Genomic DNA, 23394 nt, shown 5'->3' with positions numbered 1-23394 from the left:
CTACTGGCGCGGAGGGAGATTTGTAAAAACTGGGTCAAATAAATTTCCCCTAGGGCAATAGAATGGCTGGCTTCAATTAAATACGTTAATAAGCTAGACAGAACACATAAACGTAAGCGGAATGCATTCTGGCTTCCTTATGAGGAGTGGGTACAGTCATTAACCAACTAAATCCAGGGATTAAGCCCCTCTCCACTGCACTGCCAATAAACACTGGAGGTTGCCATCCAGCCGGTTGGGTACCAAAGGTTGAGTACAGATGGCAAGGTGTAGAGGGTATCATGCCAGGTTGTCAAAAGATCACTAGAGGCGCCACCGGGAAGTGATCAATGGCTTCTGATTGGTATACACCTGGGTAATGAGGACTAAAAAAAAAAATTAAAAAAAACATTGCGCATAACTAAGAAAGCGTCCATGTAGTAGGTTTTCCAGTCTTTGTAGCAACATCTCTCCCTATTTCCAATAAAAATTTTGCTTCTGCAGACTTATCCAAGGAACCGCCTTGTTCCATATAAAACTGATGATCTTATTATTGACTCTTGAAAAACATAATTTGGTAAATATACTGGGATTGCTGAGAGGAAGAAATAATTTAGCAGGGGTAAAATCTTCAGTTTTCACCATTGCAACCCTGCCTGGTCTTGAAATTGGAAGATTCTTCCAGGTATCTATTCTTCCCTTGATCTTCCTGATAAGAAGGGTGTAATTCAGCTTATTTAAGTCTTCAAGGTTACTTGCATCTCTAGTCCCCAAGTACCTAAAAGTGTCTCTGCTGTCGATCCACTGAAGTAATTCTAGTAATATTCCCATTCCCATATTAAAAAGTAGCATTTCTGTGTTAACTCAAAACGTGTATTCATAGTTATAGGGTGTGTTTAAAGGTATACCACCAGATCATCAGCATTGAGTTTTAATCTGGGAGAATCAGGAATGGGAGCTTTAAAAGCTTAAAATCTCAAGAGGTTCAATAAACACCGTGAACAATAATAGTAACAGTGAAAAACCTTGTCTATGCCTCGAGCTGTTTATTGGAGCTGAGATTTTCCAATTTAGCACCAGATGTTCCAAATAGTCTTGATATATTTGAGTGATTGCCTTGATGAGTTGAGATAAATAGCTCACAAATTCAAACACTTTTTCCGCATCCATGAATAACACTACTGAGGCTGTCTGGTTACCATATCAAAATCAAAGAATTCAATTTAAAAGTGTGTATTCAAATATAATTGGCATAATGGATGTAGGAGAGTAGGATCTGCTTCACATGGTTTCCATGTACATTAGGTACATATCTAATTGAATTCTGAAGTGCCTTATAAGTCCCTAGTATATGGTATACTATGTACCTAGGGCATAGGTATCTCAGAGGCCTACCAGGGGCTGCAGCATGTATTATGCCACCCCAGGGAAGCACTCCAAAATGACACCACAGGTCTGCTACTGCAACCTGGGTAAGGGTGTGCTTGCACCCCTTACTGTGGTATAGGCTACCTATATCACTACCTTATACAGACACATATAAACCTATAAGCCACTCCTATGGCAGGCCTTGACAATCCTGAAGGCAGAGTGGTTGGTTTTATGTGAGAGGGTGCCCAAGCATGAGCTGAGCCCCTCTGCAGCATTCGGAAATACTTCCTTATGCCTGTTCTGTGAGACACACTGGATTAAGTTTTTAGTTACAGTGATTCCTGGAGGATTTAATGATCACTATGAATTATTATGTTTTGTTTAAATCTCACACTTATTGTGTTACAGTATATTATTCATTATCAGTTATTTTAATTGTACAGGATTTGCACTCGTGGCTTCTCTGATTCCCTATTAGGTTTATTGGATCTATCACATGGTCACATCTTAACATCAGACCTGTTACTCTTTTATTAAGAAGAATATACCTTCTTAAGATCACGTCTTATTTTATCAGATGTTTGATTTACGTTTGTTTCTAATCTATTTCAACACAGACTAAATATTTTTTACATTTGAATACTTGCGCATTGTATTGCGTTTTCTGTCTATTAGGAGATATTCGGTGTTTAAGATCGGTCTGTTGCCTACATTTCCACAAGAGGGTGGATCCAGACCCATCCGTTGTGAGTCTGTCTTCTATTTTTTCTATTCGGGGCGTGTATAAACCGTGACCCGTCATACGACGTGACAGACGTATTTCACGTACGATATTGACGCGTGGTGTAACACGGAAGCCTTTGGAGTTCTTTGGCATAGGTGAGTCTCAGAGGTGTAGCTCTATATGCGCGACTTTGCACTTTTTGTTTCATGGTTTGCAACCGCAGCTCACGGATGGCTCCTTTGTATGTTTTAGAGCACAGACGGACTTTTTCTTTGAAAATACTGATGGTGCTTATTTGATCATGATCGTGACGGGTAAGCGCTGTTCATATTTATTGGTCCTTTTTGCATTCATGACATCATGGGTCGCAACGATTGGTGACCATCTTGATTATTTTCAGAGTTACGATCTTTAGCAGATTACAGCAATATTACGCTTGGGTAAGCCATTAATACAATTGCAGATGGGCACTTTTGGTTTTAGGATTACTAACACAGTGGTACGTGGCAATTCTCAAGTAGCGCACAGCATTTGGTTTCACACAGGTTGATCGTTTCGGAGATGGGCTTTCTGTTCACCTCTCTTCTTTTTTGAGTCTTTACATCGAGTGCACATCCTATGAGTATTTTTGTAATTTGTCTTATTAATTCCTCAATTTACATTCGTGTGGTTTTTTGTTGTAGCTCTGGAAGGAGGACTTCAAGATACTACCACAGAATAAAACTGATTATTGTGTTTAATATATCCCCTGATGAAGGGTTCCATATTAACCCGAAATGCATTGGGATTGTCTTTTTAAATTCAAATTTTGATTTCTGATTATAGCACATGTATTAACGTGTCAAATAAATTGTGTTGGACAACATCACACCAATGTACAAATGCCTCTTGTTTAACAAATACTGTTTATGTTCAAGAGTTTCACACTGAATTCAAGTACAAGTGTACAATTATTTTTGTCTTCATTGAGATTATTCACATATAAAACTTTTTCTCATTTACAATGATTAATTGTGTTTACATTACTAGAGACCTTTGTGTCCCAGCGGTGCTTCACGTAGGTTATGGTTTTCCACAACCTTCTTTCATATGTTCTGTGATACAGCCATACCATATACTCTTAAGTGTATTATAACCTCGCAGTCAATGCTAACTTTGGGATGGCTGCATCAAAACATGTTGTGTTTGGTGTCAAACGCTTTGGAATACTACCCCCCACCAGTTCTGGCGGCGGGAGTAGCATTCCACCCTTCTAGAGGGAGAAACATGTTCACACTGACTTAACCCGGTTAAATCCTTTCAAAGCCCTGGCATCACAAAATGGATTCCACTGCCACAGACACAGGTCTGACCTCCTGCTGCTGACCGAAACTCTGGCAGGGGATGCCTGGACAATAGGTTTCCTGTCACAGGGAGGTGTAACCACCTCCCCAGACAGGCAGATGTGTATTGGGGCATGGTGGGTGCATTCAGTGAATGCTTTTGAGACACTGCCTGGGGCACACAAGGTGTCCCTGTGCATAGCCCGGTTCAAACTGGTTTCAGGGGCACTCAGCCCCTGCTCTGGCACGAAACTGGACAAAGGGGAAGGGGTGTAACCACCCCCACCCCAGGCCCACCCATAGGTGGAGCCTTAGAGTTAGTCCATCCCCTAAACTTAGTATAATTATAGGAATCCAGTCCCTAGGACTTTAGATTACCCTGGACGAACCTCTGAAACATATATCCTGGGCCTTGGACTTTCTATCACGACTAGAAGATGGAAGAAATCTCCCTTTTGGTCAAGGAGTGACTCCCCTGCTTGGCAGGCACCAAAGAAGCAACTGACCGGTCTGCATTACTGAAGCTCCCGACGGACGCCGAAGTCTCTGCATCACTAGAGGTAGATTTCACCTTGGAAAAGTTGATTAGCCCGCCCAATCCCAGCGCTGCTCCCATGTACAAGGGAAGGGATTGTTTTTCCATCATAGATTTCATACTTATTTTGACTCCTTTCTTTTTTTCTATATTGTCAATTTTGCAATTGTTCACAGTCCCTTTGGCGACCACAATCCCCTTGTTCCGGTTGACCAAGACAGACGCATAAATTGGGCACAGGTTGACCCAGCTATCTTTACAATGACCCTCTTTTCTCAGACCATGCATAAGGCAGCAATCTGTCTAGATGTTGTTGCCCCTAACACAGATATCCTGCAAGCTTTTGTTGGTATTTCAGATAAGGCAAAGAAACTACTGACCTCCCCATTAACCCAAGCAAGCTCCCAAGATCTGAAGTGGCTTGACTTGTAATGTTCTAAATGCTTGCAGCTTTTGAAGTCAGCCTTAAAACAGGTCCCCAGAGACAGGAGTCAGGTGGTTGCCAGTATACAGCCTACAAGCAGGCAGTACCCAACCCCAAAGCTACTCTCGAGGCCTTAGCCTGGGATGAGTTAACCCAAGCCAGTGAATTTACAGGTCCCTCTCTTAACGCCACCTTGTAAATAGGTGAAGGGGTTATCACCACTAGAACATCATAAAAAGTGACGTTCTGATGGCGATAACCCCTTCAAAATATGCCTCCCAGTGTCTTTGCTTGGTGCAATAATTGAGTGTGCTATTCTAAACAACAAAATTGATTTTGAATTGCCATGATGTCCCTGAAACCTTTAAGGGACTCTTAGTAACCGAGAAAGCACGGACACCACATCAGCAGGTATGCTCAGTGGGTTGTGTGGGGCTAAAATAACCTGTACTTACCTGCTAAAGCAATGATGCACTGAACTCAGACCTGCATCCATAGGTAGAGAATCCAAACCTTGTACACCTCAGCCAGAGTCCTAGTTTACTCGAAATTATATCTCCGTTTGGATTTTAATATTATCTATCTTATTCTGCTTTTAGATCTGCTTTTTCTTTTGCTTTTGTTCCCAGTTTGTTCATTCTTTCTTCTTTGCCTGCTTGTCTGCGCTATCATCTTGGATACCCATTTGTGTTCCCTCCACCATCCGTTCTGTCTTCCAACTATCCTAGATCATCCATGCTTCACCCATTTCCTTTCCATTCCTATTATCAATCAATCAATCAATCAATCAACAAACCTTTATTCGTCTTTTGTATAAAAACCATAAAAGTCAAGAATACATCACAGGGATAAATAATAAAATACATTAAAATGAATAAAAATCGTACATGATGTCTACCTATCCAGTTTACGCCCACCACTGGTGGTTAAGCACAGGTCGCTCTAAGCCTTACTGCAGCCTTTAAAAAACCTAAGAACGCACCATAAAGTACTCCCTGACAACATTTGTAAAAAGACAAAAGCTAGTCACACTTGATTAAAATGTCCTTGTTTTATGATTCGTATTCAAAAGGTATTCCTAGGCACCTCATAGCTATTACAGAACATTAAAAAATTAAGCATGTCCTGTGGAGACATACCGCCACAGCCACAGTGCAGCAGAATCTTGCCTTTCTTGATTCCTAATGGTTGTGCAAGACAGAGAAAATAAATCCAAGCAAAATCTAGTTAATAAAAAGCGGTCATATGAACTTGGGAGCTATAAAAGAAAATGTTCTGTGGATAATACCATTTTCAGGGGGATAAACTTACATATACTAGACCTTCTTAACTCACAATCCTCCCTTACCGTCACCCTCAGCTTAAGAAAGGACTCTTTGCCCAAGGTAGGTCTTCTCTGCTAATAGTATCAGGGTTGCAGAAGAGGTCTGGTCTGCCTAGTTTCCTAAATCCTTCCTGTATATAGTTAAACAAGGGATGTGGTGAGCACCATCTAGACCCAAACAGTCCATTAGTATCTGTTTGATTAGGGCAGTCCTGTTGTTTAACCAAACTTTGAGCCAGTAAACTAAGGGGCGAAAAGACAGCAAATCTGTTAGATAGGGCGCACATAGTTCTTTGTGGACAATGAAAGTATCTGTGCCCTGTGGAACACATAGCAATTGTCTCAGGAACCTGTTGTACACTATTTGAAGCTCATAAAGAGAGGCATAACCCCAGATATCACTGCCATATGCTACCTGGGATAGACACCTAGATCTGTAAAAAGGCACCTATCAGTTTTTTGCCCAGGCAGGAAGAAAAGTTAAAAATGGCTGAATTAGCGTGTACAAGCCCCCCTGTTTACTTTTTATCAACGTGCCCCAATTTAACTTAGCGTGCAACATAACCCCTCAGTAGGAAAAAAAGCTAGTTTTGGGGACAGGGATGGACCCTACCTTAGAGTTAAAGGATGTGGATGGGCTGGGGCCTATCTGCATCACAGGTGATTCAAGCTAAACTTATACGGGCCATCACCTACGGAAGTGAATGCTTAAGAGGCAATGATGCGCGCATACTGGATAACATAGTAGCCAGGGCAATGCGAATGATATTTAAACTTCCTAAGTACACATCCTAGGCACATATAAGGCTTGAATTTGGCCTGAGAAACCAAAGAATAGCAAGAATGGGCGCATATGACAAATGTTGGCATAAAATAGAGGGCGCTGATGTAACAACATTAGATCACCATCTCTGGAAGGAGATAGAAAGTAAAAACAGGTGCGCAGTCGCAAGCTATCTAAAGCATTCAATAGGCTACCTGGAACTACAAGATCTTTGGGAAAGCATTGGATCGCACAACACGTTCCAAAAACTGGTAAATAAATCAGTAAGGATCACCTCGCAAGCAGAGGACAAAGCAACACTAACCAACAGGGCCCATGGCTGGATTATCATTCAAAGCTATACCAGCAGTTTCCATCAAAGTTACCTAAGCATCGGCTTCAAGCAGATTATGAAGGAGAAGTTCCTACGACTGAGGCTGGGCATCATTCCATCACAATACCGTTTGTCCCCGTGGAAACGCCCTCAAACGATAACTAACTGTCGCCTATGTGGGGTCTCAAAAGAGGACACCCTTCTTTTAATATGTATCTGCAAGGAACTGGACAAGGAGCGCAGATCCCACTTAAAACCTGCCTTAAAGGAAATGTGAATAAGTACATGCAGGCAGGCGGTTAAAGCATGCTTTGATGGCAAAAACATCCAACTAGCGTGTCACCTTTTTAAATTTCTGGAGAAAGTGGAAAAAAAGCTGAACTCTAGTAGGGAGTTATTGGACGATGACATCTCATGCCGTTCTTAAAACTCATTGCCTTTTGGCGTCAAACAAGGAATATTTACCTCTATGTTAAAACATATAAATGCAAAACTTCGGGCTCTTTCATCTTCTATTTTTCTTTGAAGGAGGCTAATGAAATGATGCACGCTACTCCACAAACTAAGCACGGACCTCTGATAACCTGGCTGTACCACATTCTTTTTAGACATGTTCGTATTTCTGAAACTGTCTTTCTCCTGTAATTACATGTACTTTACGGAGGCAGTGTTCTACCCGGCAGTGCCCATTTTATTGTATTACTTCATATCCTTTTAAACATGTTTGCACATTCGAAACTGTTTTCTTCTGTTGTGACATGGACTTTACAGAGGCAACGTTTTTTAAGTAACCATGCTATGAAAGCTATTATAATTTTTTTTAATTACAAACAGTGTGCAACTGTGGATTGGTTATTATGTCACAAAACTGATGTAGCTGATTGCAACTAGTCGACACATTCTTCCGGAGGACCACCTTCTGATTTCCATGCTAGCCCGGCCATGTTTCTCAAAGCTAACTTTACAGAACCTTGCACTGCCCTAGGAACTTGTAGGAGAATGGACTCCAAATTCAACATTCTGCACTTCATCACACCTCCTTTTGCACTTTATCACGCGCACTAAATGTCAATTTTTATATTCCTCTCGAATTTTTTAGGAATCATTGTAATTACTCAAACTGTTTTAATTGACTCTACTTATAAAAAGGGTTGTTTTAGGCACTTTTTCTCATGCAATCTAACAATGCTGCTGACTGAAATGGTTTTTTATCAATTAAGAATTCTTATATGTGTTGTGTGATGTAGCTGATTGCAATGGTTTTTATTAACGAAGCAATAAAGATTATTATTATTATTACAATCTATCTGCATCACACATATGACTTGGTGTCATTTACTACCAGTTCCTGATCTTCCATGAAGGTCACAAAGGAGTTGAGTAATGTTTGCAACCCCCTGGCGGTTTGGGGCATAAGTACCGCATCATCTGCAGATAGTAGTACCAGCAGGCCACGCCGGCCCATCCGGGAAACATCAGCGTGTGTGGCAATAAGGTCCATCTCTAAATTGTTATTGTATAAATTAAATAAAAATGGGGCCAATGTACATCCCTGCTGTAGCCCCCTCTGGATTGGGAACTGATGAGTCACCTTGCCATCATTAGTATAACGGACCATCACTTGGGTGTTCCTATGGAGCTCTTGCAAAAAGAGGGGAAAACAATTGTCTACTCCAATACAATAGGTCTATGAAGGCCAAGTAAATCCTGACTGAGCGTGCGACTGTGTATTTGTTTAAAATCATGAACAGGTTAAGGCATTGGTTGACTGTCGTTCTCCCTGGGCGAAAACCATATTGGTCCAGTCCTATTATGAATCCTTACCCTGTTATCTCTTGGTCTTATCATTGAAAGTGTTTGGAACGTCTTCCTGTCTTCAACTCTGTTTTCAGTTGTATCTATTTCAATTACACTGTCTTCATTATATTTACTTCTTCCTTGCGATTGAATCTGCCAAGTTGCTGTGTCCCTTGACTTGGTTAATTTCTTGTTTATTGATGTTTTTCTCCTCTACAGGTGCTGCAGAATTCTACTGTTTTTTCTTTATCGCCAATCTTATTAATTTTTACATTTCTTTTTCCTTCTTTGCCAACTTTAAAAGCTCACCATTTCCAGTGCACCTACTGTTTTTAACTATTCACGTGTTTTCCCATCTGATCTCTCGCCATGTCTATCTAAGTGTTGTGCCCTGATCCCTTTCCTCAGACTCTTAACCCCTCCTGTCCTCAACCATGTACATTTTATAAATCCGTTCCATTTGCTTTCAGTACATCCTTTACTTTTAATTGCCGTTAATCGCTCCGCCAAATCTGCATACATTAATGCATTTAATGTCTGAAAATTTAGGAATCTGTGTTTATTAAATAAAGATGAACTTCTTAATCTGTTAGTTAAATATCCAAATGCCCATAACCTGTATTCTCAAAAGTATATATAGGAATACCAGCTTGCCTAACTATTTTAATAACATTTTCGTCGACAAAAATGATGCCTCGGTTTATGGGCACATTTATCAACCCTCTGTTGTATCACTTTCCTTATATGTTCGGCATACACAAGATCCCTAAGCACCCTATAGGCTATCAAAAGAATGCTGGACTCGCAATGATATTATATATACGCCTTTTGTGTACGTGTATTCATCATGATGATGGACCAAACACTATTATAAAGCATCTAGTATACAGTGGATATTAAAGCAGAGATGTTGTTTCTTACTGTCTCTTTCACTGTTGCGAAGTCAAATATTCTGCTCTGTAAGTGAGGTACAAAACAAATGACAAAACACTATTTATTTTTTGTAAGTTTTCTTTTCGTTTAAGCTATGATATGTGCATGTACTGGCCTCATCGAAAACCTGTCGCTTTGTCAACCTCACTGGCTTGAGTATGCATATAAAATGTGGGGGCATATTATCAAGCACGGCGTTAAAATTATCGCTGCTTTAAGCGGCGATAATGGGCTTGATAATATCCCGCAGAGAATTCCCATAGAAGCCCATGTTGACGTTTCTTGATAATATACCCCGTGGATACTTACAGTTTTCTCAGTGTTCTCAAAAACCTCTCTTGCTTCTTCGAAACTACAGCGCTCTTCTGCACATTCTCTTTCCAGGTTTCCGGCCACAAATTCCTCCAGTCTCCCTGTGTTGTATCTTTTGTGCCTCTGCAAAACATTGCTTGCATATTTGTTCGTGATGAAAACTGAAATAGAAAGAAACTGTTAGTAAATTTAACTGAGCGCTTTCCATCGAATGTTGACACAACCACTGGTCAACAAAAACACAGATTTTGTGACAGAAGAAAGTGAACAAATGCAAAAACGACGTAAATATAACGAACAATAGTAGTAGAAATACTTTGGCGGACATTGTCCAATGTATATATATCAAGTTAATGTGGAAATATGTATCACCTAACAAATAAGAATTTGTTTAGATTATACACCCCCTATCTCATTGCTCATGCACATCAATACAGAAAGTGAGGCGGCGAACGCACATTTTAAACGTTACAACATATGTCTATGAAGTTTCCACACAATTAAACTCCGTCTTTTGCTAGTGGAGAGGCAAAGTAAGGTTTGCATGCCCTGTTCCCTATTACTGTGCCACAGATGCAATCAAATGCTGTCACTCAAAATTAGAGCAATGAGCTTGCAACAACCGATAATGAAGGGACTGAGGAGCCGGTTCAGAGCACCGTGCATATTGTAAATATCTGCATTAACTTCATTTCTGTACATGCTACCACGTGTGCACATATTTTAGGAGGACTTGAGCACCATATTACCAATGAGCACTGAGAATGTGGCGTCCGTGATGAGAAGATTAATTATTACTGCCCCATTATAAACATCACGCTCCGAAACGAGAATAAACATGGCAATTGGTGTTTGGGCACCGCTTCCAACGAGATTTTCCTTGATGCCACACAAGTTTCACCATCCCATTTTTGCGAAGGTTTTCCTGGTAAACGCTGCACATGAAAAGAATGAACCATGTTTGCGGGCAAATCAAGATTACTTGAAAACTCCTGACTGAAATCCATACATGTTGGACCGGGCCCTCTCTGCAGGGTTACTCCCTAACCATTTGCTTTTTATCTTCCACTTTTTACTGGATTCTTTTTTGTTGGACTTTGGACTCTCTGCTGCTAACCAGAGATAAGTGCTTGTGCTATCTCCCGTAAACATGGTTAATTGGCTTAGACCTGATTGGGAAATTTAATTTGCTTACATGTCCCTTGTACAGTAGTATACCATATACCATGGGCCTGTAAATTAAATGCTACACATATAAGTAGCACTTTAAAACAAGTCCCAAGCCTGCCATTGCAGCCTGAATTGAATTCAAAACTTTCATCTCAACTTGGCATTTAAACCCCCTTGCTAAGCCTTCAACTCCCCTTTTATTACACATAGGTCAAAAATAAGGTAGGCCCTAGGTAGCCCATAGGGCAGGGTGCTCTGCAATTAGAAGGTTGAACATGTACTTTTTAGTTTTACATATCCAGGTTTCAATTTTCAACTACTGCGAGGCCTACCTATAGGTCGCCCATAAGGAGGGCCTTAGGTAGCCCATAGAGCAGGATGCTCTGCAATTAGAAGGTTGGACATGTACTTTTAAGTTTTACATATCCTGGTAGTAGTTTTCAACTACTGTGATTCCTACCCCTCCCATGGGATAACATTGGGGATTCCTTATTACTTTTGATTAACTTTAATTCTTAATTGGGAGCAGGTAGATTGGTCATGTCTTGTACCTATGAAATTGTAATGATAAACCCCCCTTTAATTGTGAAGTTGCGTTTTTATTACAATTTTGAAAATTGCGCTTTTAGAAAGTTGTCTTTAACAAGAAGAACCAGGAGTTTGTTTAAGCAGGTCCTGCATACATGCTCCTAAGAAGTATTGGAAAACACAAAAGGTGTGCCGTTCCTAAAAGTGCAGGGGAAAGGCGGGTCTTTCTAAAAAGTGCCTTCACACACCCGAGGGATGTCATGCTTCATCATTGGGCCTGCTACTCGTTGGTCCGTCACTGCACTGCCCGATGGGCACCTGCGAAGGGGCTCTTTGGCAGAGATCTTTTGTTGATGAAGCCGTAGGGTGAGTTCAGGTGTGTGGGCTAGGTAGTACAGTGAGTGTGAAGATTAAAATAGGTCTAGGGCAACCTTAACTAATATTTTTATTCCCAGGGGGCACTAGCCTAACTAAAAATTGTGAGCCCCGGCTGGATGTAATGATCCTATAGGGCTAGTGTGGTGCATAGGGTCGACATGTTTCATGCCAAAGTAGCCCCTAACAGGTCTGGTGGAACTTCATCAGGACCAAAAAGGGAATTGATAGTACCCTAGCAATACCGTAATACTGGTTCAAGGATTCATATAGTTGGCTAGTAACCAGATGTAGTTGATTTAACCGGGTCCAATAGATCCCGAGAAAGAAGACCCCTAGGTAAATGGGGCTTTTGCTGACGGGGGTTACAGAGCAATTTGTTTCTCTGATGGCAAGGAGGCGTAGCAACTAGCTTCTGTCCTACCCTGGCTCTAGTCCCCATGCAGCTTATAGAAAGTTGCCATTTTCCTGCCCTTTGTGCCTGCAGTCTGTCTTGGATTACATGACTAGGCTGCAGCTGACAGACTTTGGAGACTTCTTCCAGACAGTCACACAATAGAGGGATTAGGTGTTCCTCAATGCACCATCTGCTTGTAGGATGGGGAAAGGGGTGCGGAGGTGAGCAAAACTCCACTTTCAGCTGAAAAGCCAGTTCTCTGCCTTTACACAAAAGGTCTAACAACCCTGTATTGCCACTGCAGACAGCTTGTAGCCATGGCATGGCAGTCAGGAAATTCCATGCATTTCAAAGAACCTTTCCAGAAGCTTCTCCCACCTTCCAAAAGAATGGCAACAGGGTACAAAATTAGGACCTTCAGCCACACACTTCAGTTCACTAGTGGACCTGCTGAAGGACTATCATAGGACTACCTTCTGCTGTGGCCTGCTTTGCACCCTACAAGACCGCTGCTGTACCTGGAAGGACTGCTTAGCTGCCTGGTGACTGCCTTGAACCCTAGGAGCCCATCCCTGCTTTTGAGACCTGCATCTTCACCTGCACCAAGGATTGCTGGAAATGGCTCAAAGGGCTTTGATGGCCCCTTGTTCTGAGCTACAGGGACATAAAAGGCTAGTACCAGCTTTGACCCACATCCAGAACTAGCCTGAGTGAATCCTGAACCCCAATGAGCTGTCCCATCAGTTGTGGACCCTTGGATGCTGTGCTAAAGATGCCCAAGTGGCCATTTTCCAAAACTAAGGAAAGAGACAAAATTTGGCCATAAAGTGCCCTGAGAAACAGGAGGATAACGGAAAGGAAGTAATGGGCATGGCAGTGCTGATTCTGGTACCGCCTATGTTGCCCCATGCTGTCCACACAATGCTGCTGCCAGGGGGCTCAGCTCCTGGCGGAGGAGGCAGTCTGGAGGCAGTATTGCAGTGGTCCCACCACTAAACTTGGGACCGGATGGTCGGATTGCTATGGTGGCAGCAGTTGGACTGCCTGCATGGGACCATCATACTTGTAATCAGGCCCTTAGCCCGAACATAGATATTTTCCCTGCGGCTTCAGCCCAAGGCCATCCAATGATGACACTCCCTCCTCAGACACCTTCTGCAGCCATGCCCCACTGAACTTTACCTTCTCAGACATTTTTCTTTAAAATGTTATCTAAGTACTAATGTATACACAGACTGGGCCCAATCCACTTCTTTTATCTGACCTGTGCTCCACTGCGGTTGGCCTTAACTTTGACAGAGTCTTGCACAACTAGATGTCCCTGGTTGGCATTTTGATCTTTTAGTGGTTAGATTTCACTTAAAAGTTCAAAAATTCAGAACTCCAGTTTTACCGATTGGATTTTTGTAGTTCTGGTGTCAAATATTTTATTAAGATTTGCTCTATTTTTCAAAATTGGTTTGGGAGTTTTTCTTTTGTTGTGCTTCCAATTTATCACTGTTTGAGTACTGCATGAATTCTTTACGTATTGCCTCTGACTTGAGCCTGACTGCTTATTGTACCAATCTACCCAGGGTTAAGCAAAGGTTAATTTAGTAACTGTTTGTAGTTCACCCTGAAAGGGATTGTGGCTGGTGTTTGAACATGGCTCACACCCCAGTCACCAACAACCCAATTTCTCACAATACATGTGAAGAATATCCATCCATCCATCCCTCACAAATTACACAGGAGCAAGTAACTCGCTTAAAAAATGAATTACACTGGGTAAGATTTCCACCCTGATCTCTTTATTTATAATATTTTTACTGGCTGGAATAATTCAACACTATGGTCCCTATTCATAATGGTAATTTCTGGTGCAAACTTAAGTTTAAGAGAAAATGTTTCTCCTTTCTACCTATCAGGAAACCTTATAGGGAGTCCTGGAAGGCATGAATGTTTTTTTCGTATGCGGCTATCTCTTGTTAATCCCATAAAAGTGGTCATAAGAGGACATTCCAAGGCATGGATTGCCTTGGAAGTTTTGGAATGCCCATAATTGTGGACATTTGTGGTAATTCCTATTCTATGTTGTTACTTTCACTCCTTGGAAACGATCAATAGGAAGGGCTGGCTTAACTACCCTGACTGCAGAGGGAAGGGAAAAAGTTCAACCACATATTTGGTGGGCTATAGCGGACGAGTATTTTTCACATGGAAAAGTGTTTTTGTACTTGAAATAAAAGCGTGTTTGCATATGGATGATATTGGCCTGTGTTGACTTCTCCGCTATGAAAACCCCTACATAGGGGCAATAGGACTCAACGGAAAGAGTTTGCTCTCCTTCCCATTCTTATGCCTAGAAACCTGCCCTTGGCGCAGCTGGACCTATGAGTCCAAAGAATTAGAGACGAAAATCCTTATTGTTCATTTACTCTAATATGAATGCATATGTAAATAAGGGGCATATTATCAAGCTCGGCGTTAAAATTATCGCCGCTTTAGTGGTACAAAACTGCTGCTAAAGCGGCGATAATGGGCTTGATAATATGCCGCAGAGAATTCCAATAGAAGCCCATGTTGACCCAGAACATGGGCTTCTATGGGAATTCTCAAGTGCATATTATCAAGCCCATTATCGCCGCTTTAGCAGCAGTTTTGTACCACTAAAGCGGCGATAATTTTAACGCTGTTTCTTGATAATATGCCACTACGTGCCTTAAAATGTGTTTTTCTCCCATTACTTATGTTTGCAATTTACAAGTCCTTGTGCATAATATCTGTTCCCAGTCAAGATTTAATTTGGACTTTTGGGATATATATTGGATCTAATAAAGAATGCATTTAGAACTAAGAGCAGACGATTATTCATGAATGGTTCGCCGACGTAGTCCTCAAAGGTTACTTTTTGCATCGATTCTATCCAGACCTGTATTTGTCGTCGGTTCTATGGTCTCTGGAATGCCCCCCACTAAGAACAACTAACTGAAACTTGATATGAGGTTTTCATGAGCCATTGTTTTGGAGAAATCCATGAACGGTTTTACTCAATTCTAAGTGAACCACTGCATACTTTTTCTTCGTGGTTATTGACGCTAGGTTTGGTTAGCATGTCGCAAATGGCCCAATTCGCTGTTTGCACTCGCTAAAACCTTTTGTATACATGGCCCTCAATGTTTTTGTAATTTTGCATTAATGGACTTGAATCAGCGAACTGGTTCTTTGAAGATCAGTTTAATTCCAGTAACAATGTGTCTTTAATGCTCATTTGTTTTGAAATGATGTAAGGCATCAAAAAAATCTGAATATGGAATAGCTACCAGTTTTATAATGCTTCTTGTCATTTTTGTGGACTCGGAAAAAAAAGTTCACTCAAGCTCATCTGTACTACCCGTGTTTTGCGTTGTACCTTTAATCACACGAGACAGTTGCCTACGAAAACAATGGATTGTTGATGTGTGATCAGTCTCCTGTGTTCCACACTAGTGCTGACTGGGCTGGTGGTAAATAAACTATCTCCCTCAACCTATCGACGTGTCGGAGTGAATCGCTATAGTTTGACAGGGACTTACACTTTTCCCTACAGCCCATGAACTCACCGTGTACTCTCTGCTCAGCATAAAGTTTCTCAACTGAATGTGGAACAACTTCTTCGAGGATTCTTTTACGGATTGCCCTACTTTTCAACATTTTGCAGGACTGTATATCAATTTTCTAGGTTGGGTTTCATGCAGTATGTACATTTGTCTGCATACATTTGCGCAAGGAGTACATTTCCATACATAGCAATTTTGTTTGCTGTTTGATGATTCTTGTGAGTTTTGCTATTTCCTAATAAACCTATTGCTGCTGCCAATGATTTCAAAATGGTGCTGCAAATGATTGTTACATATGTTCCAAGTGTGATTTGAATTCAAGCATGAACTATCATCATGAAGGATCAAGAGTTATTGATAGATCAAATGGAGGTGATATAAGGATGAGCATAATAAAAATTGCTTCCAAAAACATTCACACATATTTTAAGTTGAACAGTTGTCCGTTAAGAAGGATAATATGTTGATGAGAGGGGGCAGATTTTCCCAAGCTGTGGTATTGAGGTGTAAGATTTGAAGGTGATACAAGGGTCATCTTCATCAAACTGGTAGGAAAATACATTCTGTGTTTTGGTGGCCAAGCACGGGTTTTGAAATCTGAAAGGCCATTGATTTTATCGTTAGTTTTAGCATTTTACCAAGAAGGGATACATATGTTATTGTGTTGGTTGACTATTGCTGTAAATGGTCTGAGGTACAGTTATTGATGAACCCAACGCCAACATGGTAATTAGGTTTTTTGAGAACATCTGTGTGAAAAAATGGATTGTTGGTTGAGTGAGGTGTGAGCCCTGGTCAAGTAACAGCTACATTCCCTTGCAGTGTGAACCACAAGCAGCAGCACTGAAGGCCTCCATACCAAAAACAAAACCCAATTCACCAGCTTCTTGAAGGTGGTAGGGACATTCTTCAATTCAAAGGGCATCCCTTTAAACTGGTAGCAGCCCTCTAGAGTGAAAAAGGCTGACCTCTCCTTAGCTCTTTCAGTTCGGGCAATCTGCCGGTACCCTGAAGTCAGATCAAATGTACTCTGGAACTTGGAAGCCCCTAACCCATCAATCAGCTCATCATCCCTGAGGATGGGGGGAACATCAGTCTTAGTGACTGAGCTGAGCCTTATGTAGCCCATACAGAACAAGAATCCTGGGTCTGTGTCCGGTGGGCCAGATTTTGGTACCAGCACCACGAGGCTGGACCATGGGCCACTGTAGGGCTCAATCACCCCCAACTCCAACATCTTAAAGACCTCCTCCTTGATGCTGGCCCTCACTTTGTTAGACAGCAAGCATATTTTGTTTTTATTGACAGGTAGGCTGTCTTCAATATCAGTGGCATGGATACACACGTGTGAGCACAGGAGTGAGGGAAAGCAGGGAGGAGAACCACCCCAACAAGTGTCAACAGTACCTCTGCTGTTCTGAGGGCATGGCAGGGGGAGGACTTACACCTTCCACAGACCCATCTATCTCTATTGATGATATGAGGTCAGAAGAGGTTCACTCTCCTCTCCCTCCCCATCATCTGTCACCAACAGCATGGTGACCTCTGACCATGCAAAGTATGAGATGGTTGACATGGAGAACCTTAAGGGGGTGTTTGGAGGTCTTGAGGTTTACCAAGCACATGACTTCCTCCTTCTTCAACTATCTCATAAGGCTCAGTCCAATGGTCTTGGAGGTTCCTGGGCTCCACTGGCTCATAACCCACACTTTCTGTCCAGGGTGAAACTACACAAGGGTAGTTGTCTAAACATACTGGAGGGCTAGCATGTAGCGAACCACATCCTATGGAGATTTCTTGGGTGCTTGCTTCCACCCTTCCTAAACCAGGCTGAGAGGTCCCCTTACAGGGTAACCATACAGAAGCTCGAAGGGGCTAAATCCATCCCCCTTCTGTGGTACCTCCCTGTAAACAAAGAGCAGGCATAGTAAGAATACGTCTCACTTCCACCTCATGAGCTCAAGTAGGACTTAATCATGCCCGGCAGGGTCTTGTTGAATCTTTCAACAATCCCATTGGCTTGTAGATGGTAGGGTGTGGAAAACTTGTAAGTAACTCCACACCTCTTCCACATTGACTGCATACATGCAGACATAAAGTTGGTGCCACTGTCAGACACCACTTCCTTTGGAAAACCCACTCTGATAAAAATACCCACCAGGGCCCTAGCCACTGTACGTTCAGTTGCAGTCCTTAGAGATATGGTCTCTGTGTACCTTGTGACATGGTCCATATAAGACCAGGATAAACCTGTTGCCAGAGGCTGTCTGGGGTCTATGGGCCATACAATCTTGATGCCCACCCTTTCAAATGGGGTGCCAATGATAGGCCAGGTTTTCAGGGGAGCTTTTAGCTTCTGCCCTGTCTTCCCACTGGCCTAGGAGGTCAAGCAAGTCCTACAGAAGGTATCTGAGAGAATCTTCATTTGGGGCAAGTAAAAGTGAAGGACAAACCTGGCAAAGGTCTAGTCCTGCTCTAGATGTTCTGCCAGGGATATCTCATAAGCCAACCCTAGTAGGAAGGCCATGTAGGATTGGGGAATCACCAGTGCCCCTGTTTGTCCATGCACAGTTGCCTTAGGCTCACTATGAAGAAGGCCATATTCCCAATAGGTGCTGTGACTACCAGAGTCAGCACCAGCTGCCTGGACTTCAGCCTGTTTCCTCGTGCCCTCCAGAGCTGAGTGCTCTTTCTTTGCCTTATAGAAATCCTCCCTGGTAGGTCCCCCATTGCTTGTTATCCAACAAGCTCCAGAAGGTCACCAAGGGAGGCAATGACTTCTCAGGTGATCCATACACCTCATCTATGGGTAATTTAGGGGCTGGTTCACCACACCCCTTGCCCTTCCCTCTCTTGGCAGCTATCCGGGCAATTATTCAAGGCTCCAGACCTCTTTGAGTCCCTTCAGGGGCAGCCCCGCACCTGATGTTTGAACAAACTATCTCAGGCAACCTCAACATTTCCAGCTGTGACATGAGCTCCACTTCCTTTTCAGACAGTGTTCTCAAGATCATTTCATACCAAACAATCCACAAGTATGGCAAGGCTCACTGCAACTTTGACAACTAGAAGACCTAAGAACTCCCCCACTCAAAGGGAAAAAGAGATATAGGGTAACGGCTCTCATGGTTGCCTGCTACTACAACCTGATGGAATGTATTGGAAATAATTTGCTCCGATGACACCAGAGAACCCCTTACCATAGTCATACTGGTTCCTGTGTCCCCCAGAGCCTCCACCCTCTACCCATTGATAGTAACCCACAGTTTATACTTTGGAGTTTTGAAAGGCATGTGGGCTTTGGGCTCCATCTCCACATCACCCAGGTACAATAAGGTAACCTCACAGACATCCCCCCAATAACTGGGTCCATCTCCTCCCCAAGCAGTAAAATTGTCAACCCTTGGGGTTTCCTCCAGTGGGAGGCTGTAACCTCCTGGGGCAGTGGGATCACCCTTGTAATGCCCATACTCATAATATTCTTGGCACTTGTGAGAAGACTTGTTATGATGTTTATCAGAAAATGCTTTCTTCTGGTGGCCAGATTGGGATTGGGACCCTTTTCCCTTGAGAACTATTTTGGGGGCCTTGAGAGAACTACTTTTTATCTCCCCCTGTTTCTTCTGTTGGGAAATCTGACCACCCTTCAGAAGTCCCACAGATACCTTCTTTGTTTTGAAACTCTGGTGCTGACGCTAGAAGTCTGCCTCCTCTGCAAACTTCCTGGTGTCAGTTAGCTGGCTGTGTACTGCAGCTCTGTAAAACAGGTGCTGAGCATGTGCTCCCTCAAAATAAGGTTGTACAACCCAGTGAAATAATCTACTTTGCTGCCCCTCACCCAGCCCTTCAGTTCCTTGCAACAGTAATCTCAGAAGTCAACCCACGACTGGTTTGGGAGTTTGTGGCTATCATTAAACCTCTGTTTATATCTCTGAGGGGTCAGCCCAAATGTGTTAAGAATAGTCGCTTTAATGGGGGCATACTGTGTCTGGTCCGCTACCTCTATTGTCAGGAGTGAGTCCTTCCCCACCATGGGCATGTACCTCCACAAGCTACCTCCCCAGCACTCTTCTGTGACCTTGTGTACCCTTAGAACCACTTTGTTGTCTGAGAACCATTTATCAGTATCATCTCCCAACACATAACTGGGCACTAGGTCCTTTGGAATGTATACCCTCACTTCTCCATTGGACACTGCAGGTATGCTGCCACCATTACTGCTTTTATCGCCATTACTGGTTTCTAGTCACTTGGCTTTTATGCATAACTCCTTGAGTTCGAGCTCGTGGGTAACCTCTCCTCTTCCATTCTAAGTTTGGCTAGCTCTTGTTAGTGTTCCCACTCCTCCTACCTGTCCTCCAGCTCCTTTGGGGTCAGGCTCTGGCAGACACCCTGATGCATGCTCCATTCTGGGCATCTGGGCCATCCAGGTCATCTGCTGGGATCTAGTAGAACTCTTGCAGTAGCTCAGGAACCTGGACTGGGTCTTCCCTCTTCTCCTCCTCTCTCTGTGCTCCCTCCTTCTCATTGTCATTCACTTAATCCTCCTCTGAGGTGGCATGCCATCATTATACCTCCTCAAAGGCCCTGGGGGCTACCTGGAGACCCATATTTTTAGCCTTCTTGCTTGCTTTCAGCCCTTTCTGTTTGCAGAGTTTCAACAGCTCGGCTCTGCTGAGGATGTTAAATTCACAGACATTCATCTCCATGTTACAAAACTTAAGTTTAGGGCATATAAGTTTAGAAAAGTGGGAAGAATGGCAATCAAAAAATAAGGAAGAAGCTAAAAATATAGGGTCATTCTGATATCAAATTATTTATCTGGAATTTTTGTGCAACACAAATCACTGTATGATACTGCAGAAATACAAGTCCTGATCCACATTGCTGAATACCAGTGTCAGAAATTGGATTGTTGGTGGACTGGGGTTTGAGGAACAGCCATAATCCCTTGCAGGGTGAACACTAAAAAGTCACCAAAATCCACCTGTGCTTAACCCTGGATTACTTGGAACTAAAAGCAGTCAGGCTTAACTTAGAGGCAATACCTAAAGTATTGATGCAGCACACAAACAGTAATAAAATGAAAATACAACACAAGAAAAATTCTAAACCAATTTAGAAAAATGGAGTAACTTTTAATACATTATTTAACACCGAAACAACAAATATCCATTCTGTAGAACCAGAGTTATGAATTTGTAGTTTTTTGTGTGTAATTTTGCGCCTCAAGGATCAAAGCACCAACGCAGACATCTGGTTGCGCGAGACTGAATCAAAGGTTCTGTGAAGTGCACAGATTTTCCTGCCTCCCCAGCCTTGGCTACAAGCTGTCTGCAGTGACAATGCAGGGTCAATAATCCTGAGGAGACAGGACACAACCTATTCAGGTTCAAGTGGGGCTGTGTTCAGCTCCTCCCCCATCCTGTCAGTGATGGCCAATCGAGGCACAGTTAATCCCACTATTGTTTGACTGTCTGGGAGGAATTCACAAGGTCTAACTGTAATTTACACACAGTCATGTGATCCAAGACAGACTGCAGGCATAAAGGGATATGAGAAGGAAAATTCTGACTTTCTAAAAGAGGCATTTTCAAAATTGTAATGAAAAATCCTACTTTACCATAAAGGTGAGTGTATCATTACATTCCATAGGTTCCAAACATGACATAAATACCTCCTCTTATTTAGGAATTATAACGTCTGAAATGTAATAAGGATTCCCAAATGTTATCCTATTGGAGGGGTGGGCTTCACAGTAGTGAAAAACAAATTTGGGAGTTCTTCACTATTAGCACTTTTAAGGATTTAATTACACTGCACCCTGCCCTAGGGGCTATCTAGGGCCTACCTTAGGGGTAAAATATTAAAAAGAAGGGTATTTTAAGCCTAGGCAACAGGTTGTAAAAGCTAATTCAACTTGGGAGTTTGACACTGTATTCAGGCTGTAATGGCAGGCCTGAGAGATGTTTTAGAGGACTACTTAGGTGGGTGGCACAATAAGTACTGCAGGTTCACTAGTAGCATTTAATTTACAGGCCCTGGGCATGTGGTATACACTTTACAAGGGAATTACAAGCAAATTAAATATGTCAGTTAGGTGTATGCCAATCAAACCATGTTTAGGGGAGTGACCAAAAGAATGTAGCACTGGTTAGCAGTGGCAAAGTGCACAGACTCCTAAGGTGACAGGTTGAACACTTGTTATGAAAGAATGTTTCCCAAAAGAATTGTTATCAAACAATGGGGTACAATTTGTGTACAATTTATGTTCAAGGATATGTCAGATTTTTTGACCCAATTCAGCAATACGCGCAGTAGGATTGGCCCATATTCCCGAGATAATAGTTTTATTGAAAGGATGACCCTTGCTTAAGTTGAATGTGTGTCGCGTGCAGTCAAGAACGGGGTTGGTTGATGCCTCTAAAGCAGTCAACAGCATGTTGTGCTCCTACTATAAGATTCCTTCGAATATGACTTGGAAGATTCCTTTGTGGACCTAAGGGGAAGCATAACTACTTTCATTATGTGTCCTGCATGATTGAGAGAATGGTGTTTTGGAACAAGATTAAGTTATGGATATTTTTGTCAGTCTGAGATGAAAACATCAAAATAGGCTGAAACAAGAGTGTGATATGAAACATGGTATGAAAGTGTTTGAAAGAAAGATCATGGTTGGAGATTGGGTATGGATCATGGAACCTTTGAGAATGGAGGTGGTGAAAGGCAATGTTGTGAAGTTCAATGATCATGATTGCTGGAATATGAAAAGGGTTGTCAAAGTAGATGGTGAACAATGTGGAAGGGAGACACATATTGAAGTGGAGTGTGATGACAGGAAACAAAAACAGTCTGTAGGACCAAAAAGGCAATAGTTTTCAAGACGCCCAGGAGATTCTGCAATGATTGATGCTCCCTTTCATAAAAATAAAAATAAATAAAAAGGGGGAGGTAAAAAGAGGAAAACACAAAGTGGGGGGGTGCTGGAGGCTCCATGGCGTTCAATGTTCGCCCTATCATACAGACCTGTGTGGTCTAGCTGCTCTGATATGGAGGGGGTGGGGGGAGGGGTGTAAGGCTCAAGGGAGGGGGAATAGGGGTGGGTGGGAGGCACTGGGTTTTTCGTTTGAGTTTGAAAGCAAACCACAGATAAAAATGTTGTTGTATATTTTTCGTATGCTTGTGTCATTTGAAAGTAATCTGGAAAAAACTTGGAAAGGCACTAAGTGGGCAATGGGGCAAGGAATCTATAATAATTTTGACGATGATTATATACAGACACTTTTGATCGAGATTAATAATCTGCACATAAAACGCAGGATTATTTTGGCGGGGGTATGCACTGATGATCATGGTTAAATTACGTTTTGCAACTATAAATATCTGCGGCCTAAATGACGGGGCCAAGAGAAGAAGAATCCAAGAAGATCTTAAAGCTTTACATGCAGACCTGATTTGTCTTCAAGAGACTCATATAGCTTGTAACGATTATAAATTATTAGATTCGCTGGGCTTTAAGCTAATGGCT

At 42.3% G+C, this 23394-nt stretch overlaps 1 protein-coding gene across 1 annotated transcript in view; it reads right to left on the bottom strand.

Annotated features, from left to right (window-relative positions):
- Window positions 1-23394, bottom strand: part of F9 (coagulation factor IX) — a 386094-nt gene that overhangs the window by 266190 nt on the left and 96510 nt on the right. The window contains exon 2 of the mRNA XM_085607983.1: window positions 9816-9979. Coding sequence (XP_085464109.1) covers window positions 9816-9979 — 164 coding nt within the window. The remainder of the gene's footprint in view (window positions 1-9815; window positions 9980-23394) is intronic.

Source organism: Triturus cristatus, chromosome 5_2, assembly GCF_964204655.1.
Source record: "Triturus cristatus chromosome 5_2, aTriCri1.1, whole genome shotgun sequence".
Taxonomy (NCBI): Eukaryota; Metazoa; Chordata; class Amphibia; order Caudata; family Salamandridae; genus Triturus; species Triturus cristatus.
Note: the sequence above shows the minus strand (reverse complement) of the source record. Positions and strands in the feature narration are given on the sequence as shown.